Below are 25,684 nucleotides of genomic sequence, written 5' to 3'. Positions count from 1 at the left end.
GCTGTAGAATCTGCACCAGGGATTCTTGTAGAGCTTGCTTTACTGTAGAAGTTACCGCTGATTCGGAGAAGGAGCATCCATGAAACCCAATGAATGTACTCCAACAATGCCTGACACCTTTCTGAGCTAAGGGAACTAGGATCTGGATGATACTAGGATCTTGCCCCAGGGATCCACACTGTATCTGATACTGTCCTACACATTTTATAAGTATTGACCCATTTAATCCTCCTAACTCTTAGAGTCTAAGTTACATGATAGGGGTTTAGAGATAAAGGAATTTACCAAGTCACACACCTAGTTAAAAATGGCGGTCAATGGACCTGACCTCCTGGTACACATAATGCCCTAAACACTCTCAGGTTTAGGGAGATACTTACTGCTGAACGTCCCCATCACCTTCCCTTCCAATTTGTTGGCCACAGATTCACACAGCTGGACTGCAATGTCTGCTGCCACATTCTTAGCTGAGGAGAGAGTGGGACAGGTGTAGTGTGAGTGCCATGTCAACAGTCAACAACCTTGATGATATAGCTGAGCAATTGTAGGTTCTACTCTCCACCATTCCTACGCCATAAATATGAGTCCACCTATTCCTTATAACTTACCAATGAGATGATCACGCATCTTGTCCAGCACAGATTCCATGTCTTCACGACTCAAGCTCTTGGAACCCACAAGGCCCTTCAGCATCCCAAACATGCCACCCAGAGTCCCCTTGGTAGCACTGCAGGCACAAGAGTGTTCAGATACACATAAAGCCAGTGGGCAGGAGTCAAATCTCATCCAATCTGGAGCCACACATACTACCTGCCACCTGAAATTCCCTTACCTAGGTTTGGTAGAGTTTTGAACGGCCCCTTCATCATCTGAGCTGCTGCAGTCCAGATCCTGAAGCTGCCCCCCTGGCCCAGTCCCTCGAATCTGCAGAGTATGGGGAAAGGAAGGAGATGGAATTAGGAATACTAAGGGCTCTGAGGGGCAGGGAGGAAGCCCAGGATTTACCATCTACATTGCTCTGTCTCTTTGATTTGGGAAGCTCGAAATGTAACAAATCCCCTCGGTCAATTCAAAGGTACTACTCTACTAGTATCTACTTCCTCCCCAATTTCTTTTCGACGGGACATTCACTCTGGCCCCTGTTGTCTCTTACCAAGTTGATGTCCTCAGGCGGGGCAACTTCTGGGGCTCCATTGGTGGTAGGAGGGCTATAATCCAAGTCTTCCTTGTTAGCACAGCCACCCAATGCCCACACCCGGGGCGCTTTTTTGCCCTTCTCTTTTGGAGCATCTGACTTTGTGGACTTGCTGCAAAGAGTTACAGCACAGAGGGTGATGGAGGAGAAACAAGAGAGGAAACATCCACCCAAGAGCCAGAGACACGAACTCCCTTGCCTACAACATAGATAACAGTATGGAGGTTAGATTGCTCACCTGGACTTATCCATACCCTTCCCATGCTTCTGAATGAACTCCTCTCGCTTCCTGCGTATCAGCTCTTCTTTGGAAAGTTCTACTCCATTCTCAGGTGCCACTGACTTTTCTGCAGGGACTGCTTTGCTGGTAGCCAAAGGGCCATCAAAACCTGTTAGGAGAAAACTCTCTGGAGAAAAAGGACCAGATTCCAACAAAATAGACAATGGGAAAAGTCTTCCAAATCCTTAAACTAGGAGCAAACATCTTGGGCATCACAAGGACCGGGGATGATAGGGTGGTGGGCATTTGCACAGGGTAGGCACGCACTGACAAAGGGAAGGACAGAAAACCACTTAGTTTTTAGTTCCAAGGAGCTCAAACTCACCTTCCTTCTTGGCCCCCTTTTTTTTGTTGTTCTTTGCTTTTTCCTTAGGCTTTTCACCCCGTGTCTCAATCATGGACCTCACAGGTTTCTTGGCCTTTTCAGAATCTTCAAATTTCTTCATGGTAGTGGGAGCGCGGATCTTACTGCTCTCCTCTGCTTCACTAAGAGAACGAGAATGGTTAAAATCCAGAGAAAGGGTTGTCCTCACACCAAGAAGAGTATCTGGAACTGCGCACAAATGTAGAACTGTCTTTCAATGTATAATTTACTATTCTTGTACTGCCCTCAGGAAGAAAGGGAGCTCATGAAGTCATGAAAATTGATTTTGGAGAAGGGAGGCTTCTCACCGAAGGAGCCGCAGAAAGTCATTTTGGAAATCGAAAGTGCCATTCAATAGACTTAAAGCACTTTGCTGTTGGATTTCTGTGCGGTACTTGTCCCGAAACAGCCGGTGCACATCATCTATCAATTTGTCTACATACGTCAGTGTTAGGATCTTCTGAAAACCAACCTGTTTAGAGGAGAAACAGAGCCAACAGATCCACTTACATGCCAGCCCAGAAAAGAGAGATGCCAACTCAACCCAGGTGTCTAGAGACTGGATCATCTGCCTGGCAGGTTTCCCTGCTGTGAGGGTTAGCCAATCTCTGACCGGGCCCAGAAGCGTCTTCCCTTTACCCATCACCCTCTCTGTCTTCTCAATTACTTCATCATATAACACCTTATGTAATTAATCAGAGTTCTCCTAATAACCAGGACTATGTTGAGGATGTAATCATCCCTCTAAAATACTTCCACTTACCACAAACACCAGCTCAAACTGGTTGTCCAGTTTATACTTGAGTGTGAGCGCCTCATGGGTGAAGGAATTGTTGCCTCCCCTTTCCTGGAAAGACAGTATATCTCAGAGTTCAGACTATCTCCAGAAAACCCATACTTGGGCGCCTCCACGATTACCTTTGCGAAAGAACCAAACATTCTCCCAAAGACAAACGTCCCAGGACAAGAGTATGTTGGAGTACTGCTCTCTAGCATTACACCAGGGAGAAAAGGAGATACCAAATTGGTGGGGGTAGAGATTCGAGGGTGAGCAAGACACGTGGGAGCCAAAAGGGAAGTAGTCGTCATATAAACAATCGGGTCTACTAGCAGCTGTACACTATTTACATTTTGAGAAAGCATTTTTCTATTCACTCTCTCACCCAGGCTTCGAAACAAGAGAAAAACCAAGCTGCCAGGGGCGAATAGAGGGAACAATGGAAAGCCTTAAGAGGCGGAATCCGGCTAGAGTCCCAGAAAGCGGAGGGGGAAGGGGAGGCGCCAAGTTGCCGGACAGTCTGACCGGGACCGAGGAAAGAAGTAGAGTCCCGGCTACCACCGAGCGGCCAGTCTGAGGGGGCGGACGGGGTGGGTGCGAGGGCAGGATCGGTCGAGGGGGGCTCTGGATCGGATCGGGGGGAAGAGCGCGGAGTTCTGACCCCGTGGGGACGGTACCTGCAGCAGCACGGAACGAATCAACGCGTTGACGGGCCCGGTGCAGGAGTCGCTCACGCCTTGGAAGCACCAGAGCACAAGCCCACCCTTGGAGAAAATGGTGAAGAAGTCGAGCATGGTGGCAGCGGCAGAGGAGCCGGGGCGGCACCGGGAACTGAGGCCGCGAAAGCCGCGGCTTCCTACTGCGCCAAGCGCGGGACACGTCACACCAGCGGCACCGGAAACCGGCTCAGCAACACTTCCGCTCAGAGCCGCTGGTTCCCTCCCCGACTCCGCCCGAGGGCGCGTAGAACCTACGTAGACGCAGGCTAGCCAATGGCGGGTGGGGGCGGGCATGGGCGGGGCTCTCGGGAGGTCACAGGAGAAGGCGGCCTATATCGTGGAGGGGGCGGAGCCCGGGAAGGCCGCTGGCCAATGGACAGCAGGCGGCGAGGAGCAGTGCCGGAGTTAGCGGCTGGCGCGCAGAGGCATCAGTGTCAGAATGGCCATGCTTCGAGGGCTTCTGCGACTCCGCCTGCTTTGCGGCCTCTTGGGCCGGGAGCTAAGCACACGCAGAAGAAGCTCGACTCTGGGTAAAGCTGAGGGCACCTGAGGGTATCGGGGTTGTGGGTTGCCCCCAATCTCTGGCTATGTGACCCCAGGACTTGAGACCTCGGCCTACGCTGGGAAGACAGGGATAGCTGAGAGAAGGGATAAGCTTGCCCGCCAGAGTTTACAGAGCCTGGACAGGTGTCTGGATCCTAAGGTTGCCTTTCTCAGGTGACAAATTCTAGGTCGCTCTATGCCTCAGTTTACAGCCAGAATAACAGAGCCGGGTTATTCACTGGCTGCACAGGTGTGCATTAAGATCTGCTCAGATGCTGCGCTTAGTGTTGGTGGCCGCGAAGGAGGGAAGAAGAGGAAGAGAGGATTCAATATATGTCCTGAAAGTGCCTGAGTGAAGCTGGAGAGGAAAGACTTCAGTAGACTAGTTCAAGACTGGATAGAACCGAACTTGGAGAATGCTTGGCACTGCTAGTCCCTGAAGCTAGTATCATTGTAGAAGTACATGGAGCAAGTGGGAACTGAGATCAGCCTTGAAGGATGTTTACTGGCTCCGGGAAGGTGTGTGTGCTAGGTTCTGGAAAACTAAGCAAAGGTTAAGAGGAGAAAAATATTGTTCTTATGCAAAAAAAATAAAACTAGCCTAAGCCATCTGGACTTTGAGGAGTAGTATGAAATGTAGTGTGGACATGTAAGGTAAGCCCAGAACAAAGAAAGATTCTAATGCTCTGAGTAAATGATAGCTGAGGTCTAAAGGAAGCAAAAAAAAATGGGCACAGTTTTAAAGCAGAGAGAACACCCGCGTAGATTCCCTGTATTGGGAAGACGTGCCATTAAGTAAACAAAAGGGGCTGGAGTGTGGGGGGAAGGACAAGGTAAACAGGAGCCAGATCCTTATTTGTCTCAAGGGCCACATTAAAGATTTTGAACTTTTACCCTTAGAGTAACGGAAAGCCATTGGAGGGGGTTCAGTAAGAAGGTGTGTGATTAGTGTTTAGAAAAGATTCTTGTAGCCGTGATGTAGAAAGAAATTTGGGTGTTGGCAAGAGAGGACTTAGTGGGAACAGTTAGAAGGCTTTTGCATTAGTCTAGATGAGAGATTATGGTGGTTTGGTCTAGGGCAGTAGTGGCAGAGATGAAAAAAAGGCGAAAGATTGGAGAATTATTTGGGAGGCAATGTCATCAGGACTTGTTAATAGATAGGAAATTATTGTAGGTTTGCTAGTGGTGATAGGTACGCAGGATAAAGTGCCACTCACAGGTACCATGCTGGGACATCCAAGTGGAGATAACAATGCAGTAATGCAGTAATGCAGCCTGGGACTCAGAGGAGAGAGAGGTCTGCACAGAGGATAAGTATGTGTAAGTCACCCATCCTAGGGAGAGAGTATAGAGTGTTAATTTTAGGAAATTGATTCTTTTAGTGCTGGGCATGATGAATGAAGAGAGACTAATATAGCAAAGAGAGACCATATAGCAAAGCTGTGGAATACTGCTAGGTGCAAGTTGACCTTATGAGAGGGCATGACAATAGAGACTGCCAACTCTGTGTCAATTTAGCCCACCTTTTCCTGTACCCATCCCCTAACCCCTAACCCCTAACCCCCTGGAAAGGAAATGTATGGCCTTCTTTAACCATAACTACATCCCACAGACTGGGCCTGGCACTCAGAGGAGAGAGAGGTCTGCACAGAGGATAAGTATGTGTAAGTCACCCATCCTAGGGAGAGAGTATAGAGTGTTAATTTTAGGAAATTGATTCTTTTAGTGCTGGGCATGATGAATGAAGAGAGACTAATATAGCAAAGAGAGACCATATAGCAAAGCTGTGGAAATACTGCTAGGTGCAAGTTGACCTTATGAGAGGGCATGACAATAGAGACTGCCAACTCTGTGTCAATTTAGCCCACCTTTTCCTGTGCCCATCCCCTAACCCCTAACCCCTAACCCCCTGGAAAGGAAATGTATGGCCTTCTTTAACCATAACTACATCCCACAGACTGGGCTGGAAAGATGTCCGAGATTAAAAAGAAGATCCAGTCAGTCCTTCCTGGAGGGGCCTGGAATCCACTGTATGACACCAGCCACCTACCCCCTGAACACTCAGATGTGGTGATTGTGGGAGGTGGAGTGCTTGGCCTGTCCGTGGCCTATTGGCTGAAGAAGTTGGAGAAGCAACGAGGTGCCATTCAGGTGCTGGTAGTGGAACGGGACCACACGGTGAGGTCTGGGGTAGGACAGAGTCATGAGTGGGGCTTGGACTCGGATTTTACTAAGGACTCTAGGGACAAAGGAAGAGAAAGAGAGCAAAGACGTCAATCTAAAGATCCAAAGGGCTGGGACTGTGCTTTGGACCTTGTTGAGAAATAGTCCAAGGTTCTACCCTTCTCAAACTAGTGACCCAGGCAATAAGGTTTTCGCTTTTAAAAGCAAATTTCACAATGTTTTGAGATTTTACAGGTCTGGACAAGAGAGTCTGCATTCAAGTTATTAACACAAATGGCTATCTCAACCCCCTTTTAGGTTCCATTACTTCTGAGGTTTTGCACTTAGGCGTTCCTATTTACCACTGCCAGCTAGCCACAAATCTCGTTACTTTGGCCACATCCCTCTATTTCCCAATTAGTAGATCAAATATTAATCTCCTGTCCTTGGACCTCCAGGCTATTACTATTTTGTACAACTGTGCCCAGCCCTTTTTCAATGACTGACCTTCTCTGCTCTGCACATCTGTTAATGAGGACTTTAGTAACTATCACCTTGTCTGGGCTGATGGTTGACTTGCATACAGGTTTATCCACGTCAGCTCCTCTTAGACTATAAACCTGCAAGTAGGACTGCCCTTTAACTTTAGATACATGACTCACAGCTTCCATGACAGTGTTCTGCTCATGTGTGGCAGGGTACTGGTCTACCTCAACTTCCCTTGTCTTCCTACAGTATTCCCGGGCCTCCACTGGGCTTTCCGTGGGTGGGATTCGTCAGCAGTTCTCATTGCCCGTGAACGTCCAGCTCTCCCTATTTTCAGTCGACTTTCTACGGAACATCAACGTACGTGCAGTGAGATTTGGGGTTTGGGGTGGTGACCCCTGCTTTAGCCAAAAGGAACAAACAGCCCAGCTGGCTAGGATTAACGGAGCGGGAATAGTTCAGGCTAATAGGAGTCAGAGCCCCTGGTTTTCTTCTTAGTGGTGATGCCTGAGGAGGGCCCTGAGCTGTAGATGAGGAAACCAGGAATGCTCTCCCTCACTTCTTGAAAGCAGCTTGTTTGAGGAGCTTTTTTTACACACAGGATTACCTCGCTGTAGTCGATGACCCTCCCCTGGACCCCAGATTCAACCCCTCAGGTTATCTCTTGCTGGCTTCAGAAAAGGGTGCTGCGATCATGGAGAACAATGTGAAAATGCAGAGGTGGGTGGCCGACATGGCCTCTGAACTGCTTCTTAGCTGCATGCACACAGTAAGCTCCTATACCAAGTCAGCGCTGGGATGATGGAGCTGATAAGACAGCTCCCTGCTCTCTGGGAGCTCAGTCTATCAGGAAAGGCAGGCACATGCAGACCTTCAATATCCTGTGCTAAATGCTATGATCCAGATACAGACTAAGTTCTCCTGTGGTGGGTCCTAAATTGCCAGTTGATAAGAACCATCCAGGACATATTCCAGACCTAATAAATCTGAATCCCTAGGGAGGGACCCAGGAATCTGCAGGCATTTCCTCTGAGAGCCAGATAGTATTTTAGGCTTTGAGGGCCATAAAGTCTCTGTTGCAATCACTCAACTCACAGTTGAAGCACAAAAGCAGTGATAAACAAAAATGTAAATGAATGAGTATGGCTCATGTATAAAAATAGGCAGTAGGCTGGATGTGACAACCCTGCCCTGATTCTCACGGTCAGTCAAGAGCAGGTATCTTCAACAAATACTTTTCCAAGTCTCACTAGTGACATCAGGTAATGTCTTAAATTACAGATATTGCCTCATTTAATTATCAGAACATCTCCATTTTACATGTGGGGAAATTAAGGCACAAGGAGCTAGTAAGTGATGGCGTGGGGTTCAAACCAGGCAGTCTGGCTTGCTAGTGTGTTCCTTTAGCACCTACGTTGCTGCCTTTGGGCAGCGGTGTCCCAAAGAAGGCGGTTGTGCTGTTGCATAGGACAGTACCAAGAAGTGGGCAAGAAGGCTCTCTCAGGTGGGAGTGGAGGGAACAGAGTGACCTGTCCTGTTGTGAAAGGACCTAGAACAGGTAGGGGATGGTAAGGAGTTAGGTGCATCCAAAGAGAGATTGGCATGTAGGAAAGGAAGGAGGGGTCAGATGCTGAAGAGCCTTGACTGGGAGGCAGGGTCTCCACTCTTTAGCAAGGAAAGAAAATTGGGGAATTTACGGCAGAGAAGGAATATGAATGAGGTAGAATCTCTACTTATGGAGTTGGGTCCATACTGCCCCCTCTCTAAAACACAAAGACTCACACGTTTCTCTCAGGCAGGAAGGTGCCAAAGTGTGTCTGATGTCTCCTGAGCAGCTGCGGAACAAGTTTCCCTGGATAAACACAGAAGGCGTGGCCTTGGCGTCTTATGGTGAGGTTTGCTTGCAGAGGGGATCAAGGGTTGTGGTGCACATCAGATTCAAATTCTCAGCACTCTACAGCCAAGTCAAGGATGAATGCTTCCCTCCTCCTAGCCAGCAGGGCCTCCCTGAGCCATGCCAGCTCTCCATCCTTCCACAAGATTTGACTCTCGTACAGTGGTTAATTTGACTTTCTCCACATTATGAGCCCAAAGAAGAGTTGGGGGTACAGGAAATACAATAGGAGGAGAAGGTTCTAGTCCCTCTTTGAGTCCTCTTTTTCTCATCACAGGGTTGGAGGGCGAAGGTTGGTTTGACCCTTGGAGTCTACTCTGGGGGCTTCGGCGAAAGGTCCAGTCCATGGGGGTCCTTTTCTGCCAGGGAGAGGTGACACGTGAGTCTGAGGCCCCATGCCTACTGCTAATCTCCTCTGCCAGCCAGGGTGCAGGCCCAAACTATGTCTTGCTTCTACTCATAGGCTGAGCAAGGGTTGGTGAGGGAAGGGGCTTCTCCCCTGAGGGCTGGTCCCAGGCATCCTGGCTCCAGCTCCTGACTAGGCTTTTCCTGACTCATGATCTGCTTGAACATTACAGCACTTTCCTGTCCTGAATGTGGCCAAGTTCATCCCAGTCACCCTATCTCTATTTGCGTCAGTGTCCGTGGGAAAGCTCCCAGCCTTCTAGTGGAATCCTCATTTCCTTCCTCTTCAAGTCTTCAAGGCTTATTTTATTTTTTTCCTGTAGGTTTTGTCTCTTCATCTAACCGCATGGAGACCACAAATGGAGAAGAGGTGACTTTGAAAAGGATCCATGAAGTCCATGTAAGTTACCAGCCTAAGTATCTTCCTTACCAGAGTGGAGGGATGAGAACGGTAATGACTGTCATTTTGGTCTACTTCTACCCACTTCCAGTATGGGTAAACTAAGGCTCAGGAAGAAATGTACCTTTCATGGTGGCCAGTGTGTGGGCCAGGCCCTCCCTCCCCTTCCCCTCTGGTGCCTGCAGGTGAAGATGGACCACAGCCTGGAGTACCAGCCTGTGGAATGTGCCATAGTGATCAATGCAGCAGGAGCCTGGTCTGGGCAAGTCGCAGAGCTGGCTGGTATTGGGAAGGGACCACCTGGCACTCTGCAGGGCACCAAGCTACCTGTGGAGCCAAGGAAAAGGTGACTTCCCTGAGGGCAGCTGAGGAGGTTAGTGAGAGAAGGAAGGAAATAAAATAAAAGGTTGTTAAGTGGAGGGGGGGGTGGTTTGCTATTAACGCCACTTCCTAACCCCACTGTTTATGGCAGGTATGTGTACTTATGGCACTCTCCCGAGGGACCAGGCCTGGAGACTCCATTCATTGCAGACACCAGTGGAGTCTATTTCCGCCGTGAAGGATTAGGCAACAACTACTTGGGTGGCCGTAGCCCCACTGAGGTACACTAAGTGGGGTCAGGATGCTAGGAAGGAGACAGACCAGTTATCATTAGAGTCCGGCTTTTGGGGATGGCATAGTACTGTTATTGATGTTGCACCTCCCTTTAGGTCTGAATTGGAATCTTTTGTCCCCCTCCCCTGCCTACCGAGGGGATTGATTAAAGGGGTCAGTGAGGTCTGGGTCTGCCCTTGTGTCCCAGGTAATATAAGCCTTGTTTCACCACAGGAGGAGGAACCGGACCCAGGGAACCTTGAAGTGGACCATGATTTCTTCCAGGACAGGGTGTGGCCCCAGTTGGCCCAGAGGGTACCAGCTTTTGAGAATTTGAAGGTAACTAGGAGACAGATGACACTGGAGCATCTTGGTCCCCTTGGAAAACCTGTCCACTGCCTTTCTTCCTCTACCTCACAACTACTAAGGACCCTTGGTCTAAGGACCCATCCCGTCGACCTCCTTCAGCGGTGGTAGAGGGTACTGTGTGCTGTTGCCTAACCAGGAGTGAGGGTGGAGTATATTGGCAGCTTTCCTGGGAACCCCAGCATCTTGTGTACCCACAGGTTCGGAGAGCTTGGGCTGGCTATTACGACTACAACACCTTTGACCAGAATGGTGTGGTGGGCCCTCACCCACTGGTTGTCAACATGTACTTTGCCACGGGCTTCAGTGGCCATGGGCTCCAGCAGGCACCCGCCGTGGGGCGAGCTGTGGCTGAGATGGTACTGGAGGGTCACTTCCAGACCATCAATCTGAGCCCCTTCCTCTTCAGCCGCTTTTACTTGGGAGAGAAGGTCCAGGAGCGTAATATCTTTTGAGCCCGTAAGCTCTGAATTCACTGGCCCTATTTCCCCATCTGTTACCCCTGACTCAAATCTTGGCCATGTTCACATCCTCCTCCCTAGCACCATGCCAAGTTCTCTTCCACCACCCTCATCTCATCCAGGTCATCCTGCCCCCATGTGGCTGGGCAGGCAGGAGGACTGCAGGCTTTGAAGTTCTCACCTGAGGCCCAGACTAACAGAGATTGATGGGGCAAGACCCTAGGACTGATCCGTGGCCCAGGCTAATGCTACCCACCAAGGTAGTCCAGCTGGACAGAACACCTCGGGTCCTGAGCACCATAGCCCAGGACTGGCTCCTTCCTGGTACTGACCCAGAACAATCACCTCTACCCCTCTTGGCATACCCCAGCAGAGTCTAGGCAGGGAGCATTCTGGGGCAGCCTGGCCCAGATTTATCAATCAATAAATGTGATTAACAGGTTCTTTCTAGTCTTCTGTCCCCTCTTGTTTTCATCTCATGGCAGTTGCTTTAGAAGCGCCCCACTAGCCTTTGATACCAGGCTGGAAGGAGCACAGCCTCCTCCTCATCCCAGGACCATTCTTAAATCCTAGGTGGTAGGCATCTTGTTGGCAAGCTAGTGCCTGTTTATCCTGACTTGCTGCCAGGGGTATGGCTGTAGAACGAAGGAATGTGTCCATTCCTCTATTCACTATTTATTCAGCTCCAACTTTTGGCCAGGTCCAGTGCTACATAGAGATACACCGGCAGGCAACACCTAAAGGATGAGCAGCTTAGAGTGAATGCAGGGGGAAGAGGAGAAGAGAGTGGGAAGGGGGGCGATTCCAGGCTGACGGAAAACCATAATCAAAGGCCTGGGACCAAAAAGTAGCAAGATTCAAGAGACTACAAATGATTGATTTGTCCTTGCTAGATTATGGAGTGAAAGAAGAGATACAGTGGGGCCTGGGACTGAAGAGCCATGCTGTGGCGCTTGGATTTCATTCTGTGGGCAGGGGCCACTGAAGGGTTTTTAAGAGGGAAGCAACATGATCAGATTTTCCTTTAAGAAAAATCACCCTGCCTGCCTTGTGGAGAAGAGATTAATAATGTCAAAGCAAGAGGCCAGGTAGGAGGCTCTCGATGTAGTCCACACAATGGGGGATCCAAGAGGCTACAGTAGCAACAAGAAATGGGGTCATGTAAGACTTCCATCTCTAGTTTGGACAACTGAATGGGTGTCATGCCTTTCACAGAAATGAAGAAGGCCAGGGAGTACTAGTGAGAGACAAAATGAGTGGTGTGGTTTAGGACATGTTGAGCTAAGAATTCTCGTAAGTCACCTGTAGAGATGTCTAATGGGGTTGAATTTAATGTGGCCTCAGGATGATCTGGGCTGAGACAGAGATGTGGACACCAATGAAGAGGATGGTGAAGAGGGTAGAAGAGCAGGGGACCAAGAGGGCAAGTTGGAGGGACCCCACCGTGTTTAAGGGATGAACTAAAGAGGAGGATGCTGAAGAGGTGGCCAGAGGCAAGCAAAAAACCAGGGGAGTGTTGGGTCAGGGATGGTCAATCGTATAAATGCAAGCAGGGGCTGGATGCAGCCCAAGTAGGTAGGGGGAATCTCAGGGAGAGCCGTTCCAGAAGGAAGTGCACCTCAGATCTGAGGTGTGGGCATCTGTTCAGAAGGAAGAAGTGAATGGGAATAGAGACAGTAAAATGACCACCCCCCCCCCCAAGTAGCCTTTGGAGAGAATGAAACAAAAGATGGAGACAGGTCTCACTGATGATCAGCTGGGGGAGGGAGGGAGGAGAGGGCAGATATGCTGCCAGTTAGGTAACATACGAAGCCCCTGGGAGGAGGAGTTGGGGGACAGAGCCAGAAAAGAGGGGCAACTGGATTTTGGTGCTTAAAAGCAGAAAGGAACTTGTCAGGGGCATAGGGGTCGGGGAGGACCAGACACCCATGTTAACCCTGTGAGGTGCCCAATACGCACTTGCCCTTCAGTACAGACACCACTATCTATGGGCCAGAGGAAAAAGGCCTTCATCTGGCTCCATACCCAGAAGCTACTTCCTTGCAGATAACAAATACAGTACTTAACTTAGGAGGCATTAGCGGATCCTCTGTGCTCCCACAGGGCTTTCTTTATTCAGGCTTCTAGGAGAGCGCTCATCGTTGCATGTGTCCCTATTAAACTGTAAGAGGGTCTGGGGACCAAGCCCTCTACCCCTTTGCGCCAGCACCGAGCTATGGCAGTGCTTTTGCTGTACTCGGCCCAGTCATTGTTTACCTGGGTGCCTCTCTGCTCGGTCTGGAACCAGAAAATGGGTCCCTGGCCTCAGGAAATCTTCAGTCTAATGCAAGGGCTAAGCGGTGCGGGCATTTGGAGAAGGAAGTGGGGAGGGTTAAGAAAGGTTTTCCAGCATAAGTTGCAAAGATGATCCTTGACAGAAGCGAGGCGTTGAGAACAGACCTGAGAAAGGGAAGGGCACTCTGGGTGGAGTGAGCAACAGGGTCCAGGCGCAAAGCCGGAAAAGCAGCGGGACTCTCCTTCCCCTGGAGACTGCAGGTGTTCCGGCTGAGGCAAAGGCTCTTCTTCAAGTTTCTGCCCTGGTGCTAGCTCCGCTGCTGCCCGCAGACACAGGGCCCTCTCCGCGGCCGGGAAGGCCGGGCTGTCCGGGCCTCGGACTGCCCCACTCTGGCACCCACCGGAGCCGCCAGGCGGAGCGCAGGAGAAGGCGGGGCGCGGCCCGTGCGCTTCCGGGGAAGGGGGCAGTGCCCCGACACGCGCCGCACTTCCCCTCGGCCCCGACCGCCCGCCCGGCGCCCTAGCCCGCCCCACACGTTCCGCAGAGCGGCCCGGCCCCAGCGCAGGTGAGCGCCCAGAGCAGGCAAGGGGAGCGGTGGAGCCCCGCGGGGCAGCGGGGAGGGCGAGGTCCAGGGTGGAAGGGCGCCCTCGGGTCTGGCAGGACCTGTGTCGGGCCCTCAGTCCCGCACTCCGCCCAGCCCTGGGCACACCTGCCGATGCGCCACCTCCCTCTTTCCTGCCGCTTTACTTGCTACCTCGGGCACCCGGAGCACGAAAACAGAATGAAAAGGTCCTCCGAGACAGCTGTCACCTTCCTGTCTCAAAGAAGCGGGTGCAGGGAGCCCTCCTTGAGTTGTAGGGGGAGATCCTGGCTCGGTAGGGTTGTTTCTTCCACGGCCTCCCACAGCCTTCTCTGCTCTGCTCACTGCCTCTCTCTCTGCTCTCCCGAAGGCCTTTGTGAATGCGTTTCAGAAGAGCTTGGCTTTACTTAGGGTAATGACTTGTCAGGCATTCCTTCCACAGACATTTCACCAATTCCACCTGGGATGGGCAACGTGAGAAGTGCTAGAGTGAACAGGCCAGGTTCAGTCCTCGGTCCTTCTCCTCCTGGAGACAGATGAGTGAATTAGAAATCACCACAGGACCCTGATAAATGCAGCTCAGAGAGGGGAAGTTCTGTAGCTGACACACCTCACCCAGAGGGCATCAAGGGTCAGGAATGGCTGACTGTCACAGGAAGTCACGTCTAGTTGTTCTTTAAACTTTTTATTGCACAAATCATAAGTGTACAACTTACCCATTTTTCACATTTCCTGTGCAACCAGAATAAATAAAACATTGCTAATTCTCCAGATGCCCTCTTATGCCCACTTCAAATCAGGACTTTACCTAAGCGTAACTACTCTACTGGATTCCAACATCATAAGATAGTATTACTTGGTTTTGAACTTTGATACACGGAATCTTATGTACTTTTTGTGTGTGGCATTTTATACTCAACACATGAGATCCACCCACGTTGTATTTAGCAGTAATTCATATGTTCTTATTGATGTGTAATGTTGCATTGGATGGATAGGCCACAATTTATTTCTACATGCTATTGGACTCTTGGATTGATGGACACCAGTTGTTTCCAATTTGGGGTTATTTTAAATGGTGCTGCAAAGGCACTCTTGTATTTGTCTTTTGGTGAACATACGTAAGCATTTCTGTTGGGTTTGCTCCTAGAGTAAAATTGCTGGATGTGTATATGTTCGGCTTTAGTATATGGTGCCAAACAATATTTTGACTGGTTGTATCAATTTATACTTTCACTTACAGTGTGTGAGTTCCTGTACCTCTACATCCTTACCAATACTTGATACTGTCTTTCACTGTAGCCATTTTGCTCAGTGTGTGTGTAGTGGTGGTGTACCGAGGTTTTAATTTGCATTTTTCTGAAGATTAATGACCTGTGCATCTATTCATATATCTAATGGCCATTTGGATGTTTTTTCGACAAAGTGTTCAATTCTTCTACCCATTTTCTAATAGATTTTATCTCTTTTACTTACTAGTTTGTAAAGGTTCTTAAGTATTCTGAATATGAGATATTTATTGGATATATATTTTTAAAATAACTTCTCTCAGAAGTTCGCTTTTTCACTCTCCTTATGATGTGTTTTGATGAACAGAAGTTCATTTTAATGTTTTCCAATTTATTGTCTTTTTCCTTATGGTTGTATTATTTAAGTGCAGTTTAAAAAAATCTTTGCCTACCCCAGGGGATGAAGGTGGGCGAAATGGGTGAAGGGGTCAAAAGGTACGAACTCTCAGTTATAAAATGAGTCCTGGAAATGTGATGTACAGCATGGTGACTATAGTTAATAATACTGTATTGTATATTTGAAAGTTGCTGAGAGTAGATCTTAAAAGTTCTCATCACAAGAAAAAATTATAACTGTATGGTGATGGATATTAACTAGACTTATTGAGATGATTATATGCAATATGTACATATATCGAATCATTTTGTTGTATACCTGAAACTAATATGTCATATGTCAATTATATCTCAATTTTTTAAAAATCAGAAAAATCGCCAAAGTCAGGAAGATAATCTCCTATATTTTCCTCTAAAAGCTATATCGTTATTCTCACTTATATCTACTATTCATTTGAAATTAATTTTTTTATGGTATGATATATGAGTCAAGATTCATTTTTTCACACAAGGCTATCTAAGTTGACCCGGGACCATCTATTAAAAAGACCATCTTTCCCCACTGCACTGCAGTGTCAGCTTTGTCATAAATCAGATTGTACAGATGTGGGTCATTTTCTGGACACTCTGTTCTTCCATTAGTCTGTCCCTGTTCATCAATATCTTGCTGCCTTAATTACTGTTGCTTTGTAATAAGTCTTTATTTTTCTGGTAGTAGAAATCCTCAGTATTGTTCTTGACCTTAGGTATTTTTATCAAGCCTTTTTCAAAAAAATATAAAAAGTAGTCATTTTGCAAGCTTAAAAGTGGCCTAATGTATAAGGGTATATAATTGGCATAATTTGTAAACTGTATACATCCATAAATTCACTGCTGACACGATCTATATTAGTTCAATGCCTGCATATTTACATGAGACCTACAGCAAATATAAAATAAATTCACATCATTTTAGTTTAAAATGACCTTTAGAACATATATAATATAGTTTGAGAAACTGAAATTTTCCAAAGACCAATTTGCTGCTTTTTGCAAAATATAGCAACATTGATTAAAATGCTTCCTATTCATGTTTGATCAGTAAGATAACTCCCATGTGACTGAAATACAGCCAAAGTTTTGGACTTTAATACCAAGGTAATAATACTTTTGATTTATAATTAAACTTTATAATAGTGGATGCTTTTACATATATATATAAAATATATATATGTATGTATGCACTTTTGACATTATTTAAAAGTCATACATATATATATGTATGCACTTTTTGACATTTTTTAAAAGTCTTCAAACCTTACAAAATGTAGTGCTGAAAACCTATGTGCCTTACTATATATCCAGCAAATGTGATTTGATATCATAAGACTTCAGTTAATGAACCTGAATTCTGTGACTGTTTTCTGCCTGCTAGAGTTCAATCTTCAATCTGACTTTATAGTAAAATCAGTAGTTTGGAATTTATTTCACAAAATCAATCCCAAATGCCGGGCACTTTTCAATTATTTCACTGCTTATAAATAACAATATAAATTGAGATCTAGTGCTTCCTTGTATCAGAAGTACCTGGTGAGCTCTTTAAAAATGCAGATTCTTGGACCTCACTTCTGAACTGTTGAATAAGAATCTCAGGGTATCAATATTTTTAAAAAGCTCTCTAGGCAATAATGAGATGCTGCTTGGTTTGAGAACCACTTACATGGCCCCCTAGATCAGTCCTTAGGTACATCAGAATCCTGGAGTACTTATTTAAAAATCAGGTTCCCAAGCCTTATGCCCAGAGATTTGATTCAGCAGATTTGGGGTGGGGTGCAGAAACTGGCATTCTAAACCATTATTGCAGTTGGTCTCTGTTCTCGTTTTCTGTGCTGCAAAACAGGTTATCACAAATTTAGCAGCTTAACCCAACACCTGTTTATTATCTCATAGTTCCTGTGGGACAAGGGCCTGGACAAGGTTTGATGAGTCTTCTACTGGGTTCTGACCTAGCTTCAGTCCACGTGTTAGCTGGGGCTGCAGTGCCATCCGAGACTCAGATGGGGAAAGATCCACTACCAAGCTTCCTCAGGTGGGTCACTGTTGGCAGAATTCATCTCCTTGCACTTGTAGGACTGAGGTCTATTTTTGCTGGCTGTCAGCTGGAGACCACTCAGCTTCTAGCGGCTGCCCACAGTTCCTTGACATCTGGCCCTCACACAACATGGCAAATTCTACAAAGTCAGCTAGGGAGTCTTGCACCAGTCTGCTAAGATTGATTTACACACACATACACACACACATGCACATATATATGTATGCACATAATATTCATATATATGCTATATTTATATATACACATCTTATATATAGTAAATATGCATAGTATATGTGTATTTATACACTCACATGATTTGTTACTATATATATATGTGAGGTATATATACATATATACACACATACATCATATATATAGTGTAACATAATCTTATGAGTGACATCCCATAGCCTTTGCCATATTCTATAGGTTAGAAGTCGTGGGTTCCGCCCACACTCACAGGTGTGAACACGTGGACTATCCTAGCGTCATCACAGTCTGCAAAACCACTCTTAGAAATACTGAATTGTGTCTATCAAGCTATTAACAATTAAATCCAGCACTTTAAGTGACATTGTCCTGCAGGTCTTAATGACTGCTGCCCTGACAAATGTTTTAGCAAGTGTTTCAGATAAAAACTTAGCCTTTGAAACCAGTGTTCTTAAAGTCAAAATCAGGTGAAGTATAAATGATCATTTATTCTTTTCAACAAGTTAAACCTTTAAATAGACCACTTTTTAGCACTCACATCCAATGCTTTCTCATTCATTAGCCTCACGTACAGTCAAAAGACAGTGTATTAGCTTCCTACTGCTGCTGTAACAAATCACCGCAAACTTAGTGGCTTAATACAACGCAGATTTGTTGTCTTAACTGTTGTGATCACAGAAGTCTAAATTGTGATGGATCAGCAAAGGTGTGTAAGCTCTAGGGAAGAAGCCATGTACTTGATTTTTCCAGTTTCTAGAGGCTCTCCAAATTCCTTGCTTGTAGTCCCAGATTACATCGACCTGTTTATATTGTCACATCTCCTCTCACTTTGATCCTCCTGCCTTCCTCTTATAAGACCCCTGTGATTACATTGAGCCCACCTAGATAATCCAGGATGATCTTCCCATCTCAAGATCCTTAATCACATCTGCAGAGTCCCTTTTTGCCATGTAAGATAGCACATTCACTGGTTCTGAGGATTAGGCTGTGGACATTTTGGGGGGACCATTATCCTATCTACCAAAGATAGCGATTACAGCTTAACATAAATGTAATGTGAATTATGTATATTCTAATGCAATACCTCCATAGATTTCAGTACATTCCCTATGTAAGAGGTACTGGAGACCAGTTAGATACTGGATAATACTTCATACACTTTGGATTTTATACAGAACAGTGAAACTTCATAATATTTCTCTCACATAAGTTCCTACATATTGAAAAAGCACTCTAAAATATACTAAAGGTATCACACTACTTTTTTTTTTTTGAAGATGCTCTTTACTAATTTTCTATCAAGTCTGTAATTATCTACAAAGTATGTATTTAGGTATATATTATTCTACTTCATGACTTCTTTAAAAAGCACAAGGAAACATGACTGCACGTAAAGCCACACAGCAAATCAGAGAATTGACAGCTGGTGATTAGCCCTTCCAGTTAGAGAGTTGGGTTCATTATCTTCGTATCTGCTTTACTGCTATACTTCCTAAATCTCATATAACTATTACTAAATCTTGTAAAGATTAAAGCATATTTGAATGTGATAGCTCTACAGCCTCAGCTGCACAAGAACTTAAAAGTAACAAGGAAGGTGCTGTGGGATTTTAGACTCCGGGAAGTAGACAGTTTATATGGATGGCTAATGGAAGTTATTTGCCATCGTGCTCAATTATCCTCTGTCAAAGATGCTGTTATTTCCTGTGTTTAAACTTTTCTATAACATTAGTCACAAGGGCTTATACTAACTCGCTTCCAGTGGCATATGCTGTTAGGCAAATGAATTTCTTCTTAACTGAGCAATGAAAAAGACAGTTATTCCAAATCAGCACATACTGCCAGAAGGGCAAGTAATTTCATAAAATGAGAAACTTAAACTTTTAAATCTATATCTGTTGAGTAAAAAGTGTTATGTTAATTTTTAATCTGTAGGCTATCATTAAAAATATCAAATGCTTCTCCAGTTTGTAAGTGCATCAAGCCCAAATAATGAATTTTAAAATTAAAATTAAATCGAAAAAATATTTAAATACTATAAAAACCAAGTGATATTCTGTCTTCTACTGAAGAGAAAAAGGATATCTTGAAAGGCTGAAATGAAGATGTCGAGAGAGAGCAACCTCTGATCTGGAAAAGGATTGCAAAACCTGACAGTGGTTATCAACACTGTCTTAACTTCAGACTAGCACATATGCTATTTGAAATCCAGAGAATATTAGGCAGGAAAAGAAACACATACACATGCTAATGTTCACCTTCGTGTCCTTTTGGCTGACTTAGCAGCTAACTGCTTTTCTCTTTCAACTATATTTCTGATTCCTGCCACCCAACTTTTCTTTCTGCTCCGCCTTGCTGCTGAAGTTTGTTCTTTTTTTTATTCTTGAACTTTGATATATGTTCATGAACCAACCTATCTCTTATCTTATATTCATCAGCTTAGCATAAAGATGCTTAGCATTTAGCAGTGAACAAAGCATTATTGTCTAACATGGAAAGACATTCTTTAAATTTTGAAACCCCTTATTTCAGTGTGTCTAACAGTACAAGTTTTTCTCTGTAAGTTCTCAGGGGCTTTGTTTTCAACTCTGCAGATCCTGCAAAGAGTGAGGAATCAGTCTTCTGCCAGTTTCTCCACGGCTCTAGAGCCAAGCTCTCTACCAGCCTTTCATCTGCAGCTCTGTCTTATGTCAGGGCAAGTTCTGCCCACTGGGTGTCCTTCCAGAAACCACGTCTGAAAGAGCCTCCACCATCACGGACATCCCTGTCATTGTGGTGGGAAGAGAATATGGCAAGTAGTCCACCTAAGGTATTCTTGGTCCTTTGCATTTCCATATAAATTTGGAAGCAGTTTGACAATCCCTTCCCCCCAAAACAACCAAAAACCTTCTGGAATGTGGGATAGCATTGATCTAAATATTAGTTTAGGGAAAACTGATGACAACATTGAGTCTTCTAACCATGAACACAGTATGTCCCTCCAATATCTAGATGATTTTCTGAGCATTCTATGTCATGTACCATCAGTACTTTACATAAATTAGCCAATGTAATCTTCACAATAACACTGAGAATCAGGTTCTAGTATGACTTCCATTTCACAGATGGAGTAGCTAAAGCTTAGCAAGATCAAGTAGCTACCAGTCAAAGGCCACAGTTAATAAAAGGTGAGAATCCAGGCACTTGGCCTGCACCATCTGTAGTCTTTATCACTATGTGACACTACATCCCTAAGTTGACAGCTGAGGGAGGGAAGAATTGAGGGAGGGAGGGATGGGTGGGTAGATGAAGAGAGTTACTCAGGGGAAGGCAGACTTAGAGAAAAAGTTACCCAAGTTTTCTTACATGTGTTCTCTCTCTTCTGCTCAGCATCTCTTTTCCTGCATACATAATTATTTGCCCAAATAGTAATTGTCCTTCTCCCATTTCAGCATTTACACAGCTCTGTAAAGAGCTGCCTGCCAGCTGCCCTTCCCCAGATCCTGAATGCACTCTGGGCCAGATGGAGCAGAGAGCAGACTCTCTACTGGTCATGCTGAGCTCATATTCTGTAAGTCTAACCACACCACACAGATGTGGGTTTATCTAGAAACCAGCCACAATCATAGTGGTCTCTCCCCTATGAGGTTTGATGGACCCATTTAGAGACTGAGTCTCTGTCAAGTATTAGGAGAAAATATCAGACCTCACCCTCTGGGATTGAGAGTAAGGTAAGTACAGCTTTTGTGATTCATTCTCTCGGACTCTTATAGGATGGCTGTTCCATGAGGTCAATACTGGGTCCCCACCCTTCTCCCGCCTTACCAATGCCTGGTCTCATGGGGTTAGTTGTGAGTCCAAAACTATGGCATCATCCACCTCCTTCCCAGCTCCTGGTTCCCGGTCTAAGAAGCCTCTGGGCAAGATGGCTGGTGAGTTGAAGCAGACTCTTAATGCTACTCTTGCTCCTGTGAGTGTAGTCCTTATATTCCTATTGGCAAAGTGGAAGGCCTGCCTGGCCCAAACACAGGGGAGAGAGGCAAAGAGGCTGACAGTGGGGGAAGTGGGGGTGGGGGGGATGGGAGCGGGAGTCCTGACTTGGCCTCAGTGTCTAGATGCTTTGTGGTGTGTGAAGAGAGGAAGTGTGCATCAGTGGAACCTTCAGTTCTTCTGGCCCACATATTTTCCAGGCAATGTCAGTTAATTTTCCTAGCCTGGAAACCATGGTGCTAAGTGGTTAACATTGTGTCTCTTACCATCTAAATCTTCCAGAACCATTCAGAAGCAGCAGCCAGGCAGAGAGAGAAAACAAATCTCCAGAACACCACTACCAAAAGCTGGGGAGGCTGAGTTAAAATCGTTATGGAGTACTGACAATATACTAGACACTGCATTATCTCAGTGAATCAACAGCAACTAAAATGAACCCACTTTACAGATGAGGAGATGGAAAGACTTACTTGCTTAAGGTCAAACAGAAAGCCAATAGCAGGTCCACAATCAGGTTTTTGTCTGACTCCAAAGTATAAGCCCTGAATCACTAAGCTTTATGTTCTCCGGGTACTCTGAGCAATAGCCCTCTTCCATACTTTCTTTTTACCCATTTAGCAACAATCTAGGATTTCTCAGGGTCAAACAGATGCCAGTCCCTCCCATAATGGTAGCTTGCCTTAAGCCAAAGTCACCTCACCTCAGTGCTGGAAGTGGGTTTGGCAACTGAACCCACTTTGGTTGACTAGTCAACTCTAGCAGAAATTCTGGTTAGGGTAGGCTGGAGTGCCAGAAATCCAAGGGCCATCTTTCTCAATCAAGCCGGTAAAAGAGTTTTTTGTTATTGTTGCTTTCATATTTTTGTCACACCAAAGCTTTTTAAAAAATTGAGGTGTACTTGACATACAACATTGTATTGCAAAATGATCACCATAGGTTTAGTTAACATCCATTACCCTACATAGAGAATTTTTTTTTCTTGTAATGAGAACTTTTAAGAGCGATTCCCTTAGCAACTTTCAAATATGCAATAGAATATTAATTATAATTGCTTGCTGTTCTTTACACCCCAGGACTTATAAAACAGCCAGAGTTTTTATGACTTCCCAAAACCTTTAAAGATAGTGGAAACTTTGGGCAAATCCTAAGAGATGTGCAGAATAACTGGGCAGTAGATCTGAGAATCAGGTGGTGTTGGCCTGTGCAGAAAAGTGGGCAGGATTCCGCGACCCTGTCCCCTCCTCTGTGCTACTGGAAGGAGGCGACCTGGTGAGAATTCAGCCCTGAGCAGAGTTTCTCCCGCAGACTGGCTCAGGCAGGCCCTGTCGAAGAAGCCCAAGGAGAAGCCTGTTTCCCAGGAAAGCACCCCCAGTGACGCGCCGCAGCCGAGTTCGCCGGAAGTCCACTCACCCCCGAGCCTCAGCTCGGCCACGTCGGCGGTGTCTCCTGAGCTGCCCCCCTCCTATGAGGGCGCCACCAGCAATAACAGCAGCGGCCGCTGGAGGAGGGATTACGATGTGTGCGTGTGCCACAGCGAGGAGGACCTGGCGGCTGCGCAGGAGCTGGTCGCCTACCTAGAGGGCAGCTCTGCGGGCCTGCGCTGCTTCCTGCAGCTTCGCGATGCGGCCCCAGGCGGCGCCATCGTGTCCGAGCTGTGCAGGGCACTAGACAGTAGCCACTGCCGCGTGCTGCTTATCACGCCCGGCTTCTTGAGTGACCCGTGGTGCAGGTATCAGATGCTGCAGGCCCTGAGCCAGGCCCCGGGTGCAGAGGGCTGCACCATCCCTTTGCTCTCAGGCCTGGCCAGGGCCGCCTACCCCGCAGAGCTCCGCTTCATGTACTTCGTGGACGGCCGGGGCCCGGACCACGGCTTCCGCCAAGTCAAGGATGCCGTCCTGCGCTGTAAGCTATGCAAGGAGGGGTAGGGGAGGGGGTCAGCATCTGATCTGCTTGGGCATTCAGGAGACAGCCCCTGTAACCCAGTAGTTCAAAACACAACCTTTGTAAAGTACTGTGTGTGTCCTAGGCAATTACTTAACCCCTCTGTGCCTGGGTTTCCACACTGGGAAGTTGAGACTGATACCATATCCCTCGGTAAGTACATACATTAAGTAAACGATCAGAGCAGGGCCTGACACGTGTCAAGTCTGCCATTATCATGATTAGTATTCACAATATGAGTTTTTCTCACTGAGGTCAGGTTAGAGATATCCACCAAGAGCTGGGAAAATACCAGGAGGGACACTGGTTTAGTAAGGCAAAGCGGTGCAAAACAGTAGAGCAGAATTGCCTCTGATAAGTGTATCCAGGGGAGGGCATTATATTACAGTGGGTTTGGAAGTAAAATAGATTAAAAGGTACAGAGATGCTGGATTTGGAGAAGATGACAAGACCCGTGATTCTGTTTGGCCTTTCAGATCTGCAGAACCTCGGCTGATCACCATAGGACCCAGAAAATTGGCAGAAATCTGGAAATCCAGTTAGAGAGCCCAGGCCTTGGATCCAGCAGGTGTAACGAGGCCTAAGGAACCAGAGTTGGCAGCACTTTGTATATGTTCCTGGGATCAGATTGCCCAGCGGGCTTCCCTTACTGTGGGCTCCCTAGGAAGGCCCTGGGAAAGCTGGGGACTCCCCCAAGAAGACCCTGGAGAAGCTGGGGACTCCCCCAGGAAGGACATGGGGAAGCCAGAAACTGGAAGTAGTAGGAGGAGGTGCTGATACCAAGATGACTACCAATGTTTTGCCTCTTGCCTAATTGGACATGAGTCTGACACATCCCCATGCCGTCTTCCCCTGGGATCAGGCACTGGTGTAGAGATGCACGCCTCCTGAAAAGGTGACTCACCTAATGAATGAGCTAGAAGCCTAGAGTGAATAAGCATGCCTCAGAGTGAATGGTTTTTCCATTTGCCTGGGGAAGCCCTGGAACAGATGTCAGGAGAAAGCCACAGGTACCAAGTTCTTCACATTCACACTGCTGCCATTCTTTCTCAGTGACATCATTCACTTCAGAAAGCTATATGAAAGATGCACTGAGCACTGTACTGTATTTATTTTTACTGCATGTGTGCCACTAAAGACCAAACCTAGAAAGCATTCTGAATAGACAGGAGAGGGCAGGGAGCAGGTGGGGTGAAGAAAAGGAAAGCTCTGACCTTTTACCTGGGATCAAAAGCCCAGGTAAATGCTTTGACATACGGAGGCCTCATCAGAGGTCTGGCTAGAACTCATGCTTTACCTTTGCATTGAGGGGAATCAGCATTTTCCTTTTGGCAGGTGCCTATGTATCTTGTAGGACAGGCAAGATTTCATTCATCTGTGCTCAGTCAGTTTGTTGTTAAACCGAAATAATTTCTTGTTCCTCCAATACGTGTACTTTTGTGCCTCTTCTCCCACTTCTACCATGTCCCTTCCTTTTACTGAAAAAAATTAATACATAGGTAAATTTAAATTGAGATACATTTAAATTTAAATTGGTATATAACATTGTATATTTCAGGTACACGTCAATATTTTTATATATTGTGAAAAAATTTTATATTTTCAACTATGAATTATTTTATTACATACAAAAGGACTAAAGCACACTATAATGTACGCTCATGTACCTATCACCCAGCAAAGAAGCAAAACCTTATAATCCCAAAGGTGCTCCCTTTGTGCCCTTAATTATTCTCCTCCCTCATCTCACTGGAAGTAACTACTGAATTTTGAAATCATTCTTAGGTTTTTGTCTTAAAATTTATTGCATATGTATGCATCCCTGTCAATATATTTACTTTCACATGGTTTTATACTTTACATAAATTCTTCTTTTTGGTTTGCCATATAAGATTTACCCATGTTGAGGCATGTAACTCCAGTAAATTCACTTTCGTTGCACTATGTAAACATGCCATTATTTACAAATGAACATTTGGTAGTTTCTAGTTTTTTTTTTTTGCTATAAAAATAAGCCTCTGAACATTTTTGTACGTATTTCCATGAGTAAGATTTTCTAAGATTTAGCCTAGATGGGGAACAACTGGGTAATAAAGAATACACATCTTCAGTTATGGTAGAAGATATCAAATTTTCTTCCAAATTGGTTGTGCCAATTTATGTTCCTACCATTTGTGTACGAGTTCCCACTTTTTTATATTAACACTTAGAATATCAGATTTTAAAGTGTTTGCTAATCAGGTGCCTGAAAACTGGTATCTTATTATCAAAATATTATTTTTCTTACCTTTTTAATACAAATTTGATGAATCATATACTCAACACCCAGCTTCAACAATTTTCAACTCCGAGCTAAGCTTGT

The 25,684-nt window shown here is 45.9% G+C and overlaps 3 protein-coding genes across 9 annotated transcripts in view; 2 read left to right on the top strand and 1 right to left on the bottom strand.

Annotated features, from left to right (window-relative positions):
• Positions 1-3,536, bottom strand: part of SRPRA (SRP receptor subunit alpha) — a 5,946-nt gene extending 2,410 nt beyond the window's left edge. The window contains 10 exon segments of the mRNA XM_006915196.3: positions 1-57; positions 381-467; positions 609-727; positions 833-924; positions 1,154-1,307; positions 1,434-1,584; positions 1,801-1,961; positions 2,148-2,311; positions 2,603-2,686; positions 3,295-3,536. The exon segment at positions 1-57 is cut by the window's left edge and continues 46 nt beyond it. Of these exon segments, the coding sequence (XP_006915258.1) occupies positions 1-57; positions 381-467; positions 609-727; positions 833-924; positions 1,154-1,307; positions 1,434-1,584; positions 1,801-1,961; positions 2,148-2,311; positions 2,603-2,686; positions 3,295-3,411 (1,186 nt within the window). The 5' untranslated portion in view covers positions 3,412-3,536.
• A 177-nt stretch (positions 3,537-3,713) lies between these two features.
• On the top strand, positions 3,714-11,098 carry FOXRED1 (FAD dependent oxidoreductase domain containing 1). 5 transcript variants are annotated; one of them, XM_015592058.2, is made up of 12 exons: positions 3,716-3,866; positions 5,837-6,057; positions 6,778-6,888; positions 7,130-7,248; positions 8,324-8,418; positions 8,700-8,801; positions 9,151-9,227; positions 9,413-9,573; positions 9,700-9,829; positions 10,056-10,160; positions 10,388-10,646; positions 10,771-11,098. In XM_015592058.2, exons 1-11 carry the CDS (start codon positions 3,776-3,778, stop codon positions 10,640-10,642), a joined length of 1,467 nt encoding a protein of 488 aa, XP_015447544.1. In that variant the 5' UTR covers positions 3,716-3,775; the 3' UTR covers positions 10,643-10,646; positions 10,771-11,098. The 5 variants fall into 5 exon arrangements, with proteins under 5 accessions (XP_024904965.1, XP_024904964.1, XP_015447544.1 ...); XM_025049198.1 differs by lacking the exon at positions 10,388-10,646 and having other exon boundaries at positions 3,717-3,866; XM_006915195.3 differs by having other exon boundaries at positions 3,718-3,866; positions 10,388-11,098.
• Positions 11,099-13,384: 2,286 nt separating this feature from the next.
• On the top strand, positions 13,385-25,678 carry TIRAP (TIR domain containing adaptor protein). Of its 3 annotated transcripts, XM_015592013.2 has the most exons (8): positions 13,385-13,488; positions 17,058-17,196; positions 20,007-20,221; positions 20,844-20,962; positions 21,165-21,323; positions 22,687-23,283; positions 23,408-23,475; positions 23,799-25,678. In XM_015592013.2, the coding sequence occupies exons 5-8, from the start codon at positions 21,257-21,259 to the stop codon at positions 23,904-23,906; spliced, it is 840 nt and encodes a 279-aa protein (XP_015447499.1). In that variant the 5' UTR covers positions 13,385-13,488; positions 17,058-17,196; positions 20,007-20,221; positions 20,844-20,962; positions 21,165-21,256; the 3' UTR covers positions 23,907-25,678. The 3 variants fall into 3 exon arrangements, with proteins under 3 accessions (XP_015447499.1, XP_015447501.1, XP_024904967.1); XM_015592015.2 differs by lacking the exon at positions 23,408-23,475; XM_025049199.1 differs by lacking the exons at positions 13,385-13,488; positions 17,058-17,196; positions 20,007-20,221 and having other exon boundaries at positions 20,228-20,962.
• Positions 25,679-25,684: the final 6 nt, after the last annotated feature.

This window comes from Pteropus alecto, unplaced genomic scaffold (genome assembly GCF_000325575.1).
Source record: "Pteropus alecto unplaced genomic scaffold, ASM32557v1 scaffold135, whole genome shotgun sequence".
In the NCBI taxonomy this organism is placed as follows: Eukaryota; Metazoa; Chordata; class Mammalia; order Chiroptera; family Pteropodidae; genus Pteropus; species Pteropus alecto.
This window is presented reverse-complemented; position numbering and strand designations above follow the sequence as displayed.

What these genes read in the sequence shown, in the direction of transcription:
- FOXRED1 (XM_015592058.2), top strand. Translation starts at nt 3,776, where the DNA reads ATGGCCATGCTTCGAGGGCTTCTGCGACTCCGCCTGCTTTGCGGCCTC. An exon ending in CAGAAGAAGCTCGACTCTGG is followed by an intron (nt 3,867 to 5,836) that starts GTAAAGCTGAGG and finishes TACATCCCACAG; the next exon opens with ACTGGGCTGGAAAGATGTCC. An exon ending in AAAGGATCCATGAAGTCCAT is followed by an intron (nt 9,228 to 9,412) that starts GTAAGTTACCAG and finishes TGGTGCCTGCAG; the next exon opens with GTGAAGATGGACCACAGCCT.
- TIRAP (XM_015592013.2), top strand. Translation starts at nt 21,257, where the DNA reads ATGGCATCATCCACCTCCTTCCCAGCTCCTGGTTCCCGGTCTAAGAAG. An exon ending in GCCTCTGGGCAAGATGGCTG is followed by an intron (nt 21,324 to 22,686) that starts GTGAGTTGAAGC and finishes TTTCTCCCGCAG; the next exon opens with ACTGGCTCAGGCAGGCCCTG. An exon ending in CAAGGATGCCGTCCTGCGCT is followed by an intron (nt 23,284 to 23,407) that starts GTAAGCTATGCA and finishes TGTGTGTCCTAG; the next exon opens with GCAATTACTTAACCCCTCTG.